Source organism: Mauremys mutica, chromosome 8 (assembly GCF_020497125.1).
Source record: "Mauremys mutica isolate MM-2020 ecotype Southern chromosome 8, ASM2049712v1, whole genome shotgun sequence".
NCBI classification, from domain to species: domain Eukaryota; kingdom Metazoa; phylum Chordata; order Testudines; family Geoemydidae; genus Mauremys; species Mauremys mutica.
In genome coordinates this window covers 109,176,521-109,184,957 of record NC_059079.1, presented here as the reverse complement: position 1 = coordinate 109,184,957, position 8,437 = coordinate 109,176,521, and the positions used below count along the sequence as shown (strand labels likewise).

The 8,437-nt window shown below is 48.9% G+C and overlaps 1 protein-coding gene across 1 annotated transcript; it reads left to right on the top strand.

The window, feature by feature from the left end:
• LOC123376335 (ovomucoid-like) lies at nucleotides 1–5,612 on the top strand. Its single transcript, XM_045028255.1, has 4 exons — nucleotides 1–95; nucleotides 3,181–3,203; nucleotides 5,233–5,348; nucleotides 5,564–5,612. The coding sequence occupies exons 1-4, from the start codon at nucleotides 38–40 to the stop codon at nucleotides 5,610–5,612; spliced, it is 246 nt and encodes an 81-aa protein (XP_044884190.1). The 5' UTR covers nucleotides 1–37.
• The last annotated feature ends 2,825 nt before the right edge of the window (nucleotides 5,613–8,437 follow it).

Here is an 8,437-nt window from a genome sequence, read left to right as displayed (position 1 = left end):
CCAAGAGCCCAGTGCAGACCAGACAGACGCCTCCGCCATGAAGATAACAGGGGCCGTTCTGCTCTTCGCTCTGGCACTTTGCTGCTTCTACTCAGGTGAGTCATTTTGGCTGTAGCCTGTGCTGAGCCCTGCCCTGATACCTCTGCCCCCCTGAAAGGTCGGGGCCAGCCTCACTCTGATCTATACAGGGGTTCGCACATCCCCACAGGGGCTTATTCGAGGAGCTCTAACCTCCCTGCACGGATCCCAGAGCTCAGAAGGGGTGTTCCCGGGGTTCTCTCTGGGCTGGGATGTCACTGACTCTGCCAGAAACCGAGGCAGCTCAAAAGAGTCACACCCCCTAGAAACCAAACATCCATGGACTCCCCTTTCCTTTTGAATTTCTTCTCATCTACGGTTCTGGTTGTTTTCTGATTACTTTGTTGAGGTTGAGGAGGTTGGCAGTAAAATTCTTGATCTAGTTGTTTAAATAATTTTAATTCCTGTTATTGTTTATTATGAAACTCCACAAAGAGGCCATGAGCTAGGGTGACCAGATGTTCCGATTTTATAGATTTCATACATGCATCCGACGAAGTGGGTATTCACCCACGAAAGCTCATGCTCCAATACGTTTGTTAGTCTATAAGGTGCCACAGGACTCTTTGGCGATTTTATAGGGACACTCCCAATATTCGGGGCTTATTCTTATATAGGAGCCTATTTCCCCTCCCCTTCCCTCGATTTTTCACACTTTTTATCTGGTCATTCTACCATCAGGAGTCAAAAATTCCCATCCTAGATCACACCCGGCACCCATCTACCCAATCTCTGTTTCAAACACTAGCCTGTGCCAGTGTATTTAGAGCGACGTAGAAGGCCCTCGGCAGTTCTGAGAGAAGCTTCCCACAGCAAAAATTTCTTCTTACCTTCTATTACTTAGGAGTTGCTTCATGCCCTGAATTAATTCAATTCAATGATACTTTATTAACATGACAAGATCTATGGCATTGCCACAGTAGAAAGCGGAGGATTTCGATCCTCTCCAAACACTTGCTTGTTTTGGTTAAAACCCTACCTTGGAACGCTGAATGATCCCATTGTCCATAGCTCCTTAATACAAATAATCTTCACTTGGGGGGCTGATATCTTAGTCAATTGGATACAGTTTCATTAACAGAGTCAGACCTGTTCAGAATGAAACATCTCATTAGAATTGAGTAATTGCTGATGTAATTCTGTGCTATGGCTTAACTCTGAAGAGACACTCAAATAATGGAGAGAGAGGGAGTCAAAAGCTGCTGAGATTTTTATGGCTGCCCTTGAGATCCTGGATCCTGCAAAACAGCTGCTGAGACACAACCTTTAGTGTTCTGGGATTTTTCAGACAGTGTCAGTGAATGGACCAGACAGCCTGTTGTGGGGTACATGGCGGAGTGCGCCGTGTTATGTTCACACCATCCAAACGGATGTTAGAGTAAAACGTAAAACTCTCTTTCTGGATGCTTGTAATATAATATGACATGATTTCTCAGGATCCAGAACCCTAACATACAAGAACCCAAAACACAGAGAGAGACCAAGCAGGCTGCTCCCGAAGACAATTCAATCCCTACTGCTCTAGGTTGGCTCTTTGAAAATTAACTGCTGAAGACCCAGATCACAAGTTTCCCAGCAGAGCCCCTAATGAGCAGGATCAAGAAGCAGAACCAGGAAACCCCTCACACTTAAAGAGAGATCAGGGAACAACAAAGACACCTGAAGTGGAGTCCAGTGTCAGAGGCCAGCACCAGACAGTGTCAGTGAAGGGACCAGGCAGCCTGTTGAGAACAGGTGAACCGAATGACAGAAAAGTGGCTGTGGTATGAAATGCCCCTGAAATGCAGTACTCCATAACTGGCTTTTTAAAGCAAAGCCATTAACCGCTTTTGTTGTGGATAGTTTTGGGGCTAATCCTGCTTCCACTGATGTCAATGGACATTTTTTGGCCTCTGTTGTCTGGATGTAGCTTTGAAAGAACATCAGGGTATTATGGAGCTGGCAGCTAACAGCGATTTCTTCAGCTCAAGTGGCAGGGGCCTGTGTTTCAGAAGCTAAAAGATGAGACCAACATGTGGGCGTTGTTTTATTATAGGTGGCTTAAGACAACCACGATCCCTCTACATGGTGGAACTGCTCCCTCATGAAACTCCAAAGACAGACAGACATTTCTTTGCATTTTTATGATTAAGTCTTGCTGACAACATGAATGTTTTCTGAACCCTTTCACTGAATTGAGGGGATAGATACAATCTTACCCTTCATCCAGAAGGAGAAGGGTTAAAACAAACAGCACTGAGATCTTCTCAGAATTTCCTGGAAAAGTAGGAAACTCCCCACCTCCCCCAAAGGCGAGGGTGAGATCCTGTAGAGGAGACACCTGCTGTCACAGAGTGTGGGGGAGTCAGAGCCCTGCACTCCCATTTCCTGCGATTCACCGGGGCTCTCAGCCAGCCAGTAAAACAGAAGGTTTATTGGACGACAGGAACACGGTCCCAAGCAGGGCTTGTGGGTACACTCAGGACCCCTCCGTCAGGTCCTTCTGGGGGGCAGGGAGCTTAGACCCCAGTCCTGGGGCTCCCTCTGTTTCCCCAGCCAGCTCCACACTGAAACTCTCCAGCCCCTCCTCTGCCTTTTTCTCTTTCCTGGGCCAGGAGGCACCTGATCTCTTTGTTCCCCAACACCTTCAATTGGCAACTTTGCAGAGGAGGGGCCCAGGCCATCAGTTGCCAGGAGACAGGGTGTCGGCCATTCTCTGTCTAGACACCATCACACTGGCCCTCTCAGGCTCTGCAACAATCACACACCCTTCTCCCACCACCTAGTTACTTATAAAGGCATAGGGGAAACTGAATACACGGTATTCAGAGAAAACATTAAGAACATACCCACTTTGTCACACCTGCCTAGAGTAGGATCACGATGGAAAGTCCCAAGAACGTTTGCCTCTTCCTCCGTTCCTCCTTTGCGATCTCAGCTCAATTAATACAGTTGGTACAAGAGGTGACATCCCCAGTGGCACAACCCCATACCAGACCATTTGAAAAGGCTCGGTATAAAAATAGAGAGACTTGGTCAGAACTAGGGACATCAATAACCCCAGCACCAGGATGGGAAAGAGAATCTGAAACAGTCTCATTCTGTCTGTATGTTTTGTTCCAGATGCTGCTGGCCAGGCTGGTAAGGTAAGTCGAACTCTCCCTGTTCGTTAATAGTCACTTTCCCTAGTCTCTGCTTTGTAGTATCACAGGGACCATGATCTCTGGGTTAGAAACATACGAGAGCACATTGTGACTCAGAGCAGAAGCAGACTCTACCCCATGCCATAGCAAGGGACAGTAAATTGCCGGGGCTGAGAACCCCTGGGTACATCTACACTGGAGCAAAAGACCCAGGGGCCGGCCATGACTGGACCGGATCAGCTGACTTGAGCTTGGGGGCTTGGGCTGTAGGGCTAAAAATGGCTGTGTAGATGTTCGGGTTCTGTGACCCTCCCCTCTCGTGGGGTAACAAAGCTCAGGCTCCAGCCCAAGCCCACATGTCTACACAGCAATTGCACAGCCCGAGCCCAGGTCAGCTGACCTGAGCCAGCCAGGGGTGTCTCACTGCTGAGTAGCCGTAAGCCATGTGGTCAGGGTGATGGATTCCATACGCTATTGTACGGGGCGGCCTGTGATGGGCCTGGGGGAGACACAGGGAGCAACTGAGACAGAACAGAGGAGGTGCCAGTGTGACAAGAGCATGAGGAGTTTTATATTTGAGCATCTGCTGCCTGTGGAGATGCTCTTTCACTCACATTCTATATATATGATGCAGGTTCAGAAGCATCTCTTAGACCAGGGTGTGACAGTCTGTACCCCTATGTTCACCCCTTTTACAAGACTATGAGACATTTTGTACAAAGTATGCCTTGTGAGGTATCATTTGAAAACTCATAACATGCTGAACATTATAGTCCTGTTAAATATGTGAGGCAACATTGTATGTAAAGTTATAATATTCTACTGTATAAAACATGTCTCCAGTCTGGGGAAACAGCCCTAAACCAGAGACAAAAGACAAACTGACACCTCAGCCAGGTCTCAACATAATCAAACAGACCATCACGTCGTTACGTGGCCATTCTTTGGCAGGAAAAAAGTTGTGAGTGAGTTGGCAAATGAACAACTGGAAGTTCCCATCCCCACAAATTTTCTGTTGCATCAACCCCAGCTGGAGATGATGCTTAAAGAAGAGGGAAAAATATAATAATGGGGAACAAATACCCAAAATTACTCCTCCCTTTCTCTCTGCTCACAACATCACCAACACCTGAAGGACAAGGAAAGTAACACGGGACTGGGGGAGGGGTCCTGGTGGAAAGGACAGCCACTAAGATTGCTGAAGCATTTGATGAGAGAGATCTTTCACTTTGAATTCACTTAGCTTGTTAAGTCAGGCATTAGTGGCATTTTGCTTTTATTTTCTCGTAGCCAGTTCTGACTTTGGTGCCTCGTTATTTGTAATCACTTAAAATCCATCTTTCTGTAGTTAAGACACTTGTTTTATCTAAATCAGTGTGTTTGGACTGAAGTGTTTGGAAAACTCTATTTGAGATAATAGGATTTGTGCATTTCATTTTCTGTTAATAACATGACAGACTTTATATGAGCTTGTATTGTCCAGGAGAGGGCTGGGCAGTACAAGACACACATTTCTGGGGGAAAGTCTGGGACTGGAAGTTTGCTGGTGTTTCACTGCAGTGTAATTCAAGAGTGGCTGGACAGAGCACTCATACCACACAGCTCAGGGTAATTTCCATGCTGGAAGCTGTGTGTGAGCAGGAACAGGAGTGGTTGCTTTCATAGCAAAGCAGTGTAAACCAGGTTGGAGAACTGAGGGGACACAGCTGTTCATCAGTCCAGATTGTACCCTGGGTAATGTCAGATTAGCATCTGATGCCTACGGAGATGCCCCTTCGCTCACACACCATGTGCTGTGGGTTTCAGAAACCAGCGTCTCTTACACCAGGGAGACAGGCTCGGCTCCTCCTGGCAGCGAGAGGGGAATTGGGAAGTCAGTTAATCAGAACGTCAGTGGAGACAAGGGACAGGATTAGGTACTGCGAGCTCCCAGGGTCCTCTGTGTTCAGAGAATGCCCAGCCCCCGGGGCGAGTGGGGGCACTACTGAAATGCAGACAATAACTCTAACAGCAATACTAATGTTCTTCGTAGGGTTTCTGCAGCAAGTACAAGGAGCCTCCACAAATATGCACCATTAAGTACTCACCTGTTTGTGGCACTGATGGGAAAACATACGTCAACGACTGCTTCTTTTGCGTAGCAGTCTAGTAAGTAACAGAATAAACGGCCCATTAACAACAACTAAAATACAATTGTGAGGTAACTCAAGGCCCTGCCGGCGCCCATGTCTTTACCTCCTAGAGGCTGGGTCGACTTCCTCAGCTCTGGTTAATGTGACATACCGGGGCCTTGACAGATGCTTTGCTCTCATTGTCCATAGGGGTTGCAGCCCTGAGTTCTGTGTCTCTCTCTTTCCCTCTAGTGAAAACCTTGGAAGTCTTAGCTTTGAGCATTATGGAGAATGCGAGTAGCATGAGGAGGCCAAACAAAAAGGTGACCTTTAGCACTCAGTTCCCACTGACAGATCCCCACACGGAGTCCCATTCTCGTCTCATCCACAGTTCCAGGCCTCTAAGAGCATCACTGACTCCCCACCTGTCTGTGCAATAAAACAAACTCAGCAGAATTCGTTACCTCTGTGGTTTTTTCCCCTTTCAGCGGGGGGCTCTGCTCTCCCGTGTCTCACACGGGCTCTCCCCAGCTTACAGACCGGAGTTAAGGAGAACACAAAGTGCAGTAACCAATCACAGGCATTAAGGGAGCCACAGACTGGCAATTATTCTATCACCTCCTGCCATGGCTTTTCCTACAGGATAATTCAATACACAAACCCCAGACACGTTCCCTGTAGCTGACTCCTTTCCAGACCTGAGTGTGCTCCATGGACCAGAACATGAGACTATGAGCAAAACCCCAGTAAAAGACCTTTGCCTGGTGTAATGATGCTGCCTCTGGCAGGACATAACTGAGAGTATCAATTCAGAACAAACTGCTCAGAGCAGGGCAGTCACAGCCCAAGGCTGAGTTTCCTTTACTATTAAGGCACCAAACCAGCCAAGCAGAGAGGACTTTGGCCTCACCCCACTGGCTAACCACAAGTCACCACCAGGGCCACTCCTCATGGGGACGAATGGTTATGAAAACCAATATCCCAGTAAAAGAAAAAAGATTCTTTCGATCCCAAAGGACCAAGCTCCAGACCCAGGTCAAAATACAAGTCAGATCTTACCCACAAATCACGCTGTTGACAATCCTTCAGAATCTAAAATCTAAAGGTTTATTCATAAAAAGAAAGAAAGAAAGAAAAGGTAAGAGGTAGAACTGGTTAAATGGAATCAATTACATACAATAATGGGAAAGTTCTTGGTTCAGGCTTGTAGCAGTGATGGAGTAAACTGCAGGTTCAAATCAAGTCTCTGGAACATCCCCCGCTGGGATGAGTCATTCAGTCCTTTGTTCAGAGCTTCAGTCTGTAGCAAGGTTCCCCCAGAGGTCAGAAGCAGGATTGAACACAAAATGGAGGGGTTTCCAGGGTCTTTTATATCCTCTGCCATGTGGAAGGACACCCCTTTGTTCTTACCGTGGAAAATAACAGCAGCAAGATGAAGTCCCTTGGGGAAGTCACATGTCCATGCATGACTCAGTTCCTTACGGGAGAGCAGCCGTTGCTCACATGCTAATCTGAACATTCCCAGGAAGACTTCTCATGCGGATTGGAGTCTCCCAAGGTTCATTGTCAGTTAAGTGTTTCTTGATTGGACACTTAATCTGAAGAGTCCCTTCTCAATAAACTGGCCAAATGCTTCACTGGTGCTACTTAGAATCAAACACATTGAGATACAAGTCCATAGCCAATATTTATAACTTCAAATACAAAAATGATACATGCATACAGACAGCATAATTATAACCAGCACATAATAAGCTTTTCATAGACACCTCACTGGACCTCCTTTGTACAAGATTTGGTGCAACTATAGGACCTGGGTTGCAACAATGATCTAGACAGTCACAGTTCATGTCAATAACGTCACACCTGGAAGAACACCAAGGGATGGGAGGGGATGGGCTCCCCAACCCAGACATAGGACCTGGGGCTACTAGTCGGGGTGGGAGGTGTAAAGGGTTTGTGGTCATGTGGATCCATGCTGTGCGCCACACCCTACACACCAGCAAACCCTTGATCCTGCCGATACACCCCCTGCCCCAGAGACCCACGAGCTGCACAGTTCGTCGGTCTCCTCCAGGGCGCACAGGGGACTGCAGCCTCCCTCTGACTGGGGTCCGAGCTGCGCTGATGCCCTGTGCAGCAGACAACAACCTGCCACATTTGGCTCTTCACGTGCTTCGAAGCTGCCTCACTTCCGGGCTGCCCTGGGGGAGCCTGACAGATCTCTGACCATGCTGGTGCTGGCTGCCAGCCCAGCGCCCTGTCCCAGTGACTCGGAGCGTCTGGGAGCGGGGAGACGCCAGAGACAAATAACGGGGCGGTTGGTACAAAGAGGCAGCCCAAAAGGACTCGAGCTAGTGAACAGGAGCAGCTAACAGGGGCGCTTAGCGAGGGAGTTTACAGGGGGAGTGGGAGTGTGGGGGGTGTGACGTTACTGATATAATCTGGGACCATATAGACCACGGTTGCAACCAAGGTCCTGTAGTGGCACCAAATCTTATGTAAAAGGGGTCATATAAGGTGTCTAAGACCAGGTTATGGATTGCTGGTTGCTGGTTATGATTATGCTCCGGGGTGTCTGACTGTCAGTGCTCCAAGCATTTCAGTGGTTCGGCTGCTGCTCTCAATGGCTTCCCAAAAACACTCCTCCACTTGGTTACATGGAGCCTGTCTTTACTGGGGCTGCCAGAATAAACTGCAAACCGCCCAAAACTGCTGCTAACCTCCACAGTTCCCAGCCCAGCTCCTCAGGGCCGTCTGACACAGCAGGATGTGGGGGGTTCCTCAGCCCAGTGCCAGGAATACCCCCCTCCATCCCAGAGACCATCACACACGGGCCTGCAGGTCCCCCAGCCAGGGTCCGGCCTTTGCTCCCCTCCCCATGGCCCTCTCCTTTGCCAGCCACAGGCTGTTCCCCAGCCTGGCCCTCAGGCCGCCAGGCCCAGCCCTCGGGCTGCCTGCTATATGGGCCTCATCCTTGCAGCCGCTCCCAGCAGGGCTGCCCAGAGGGGGGGGCAAGAGGGGCAATTTGCCCCAGGCCCCGGGCCCAGCAGGGGCCCCCATGAGAGTTTTTCGGGGCCCCTGGAGAGAGTCCTTCACTCGCTCCGGGGGCCCCGGAAAACTCTC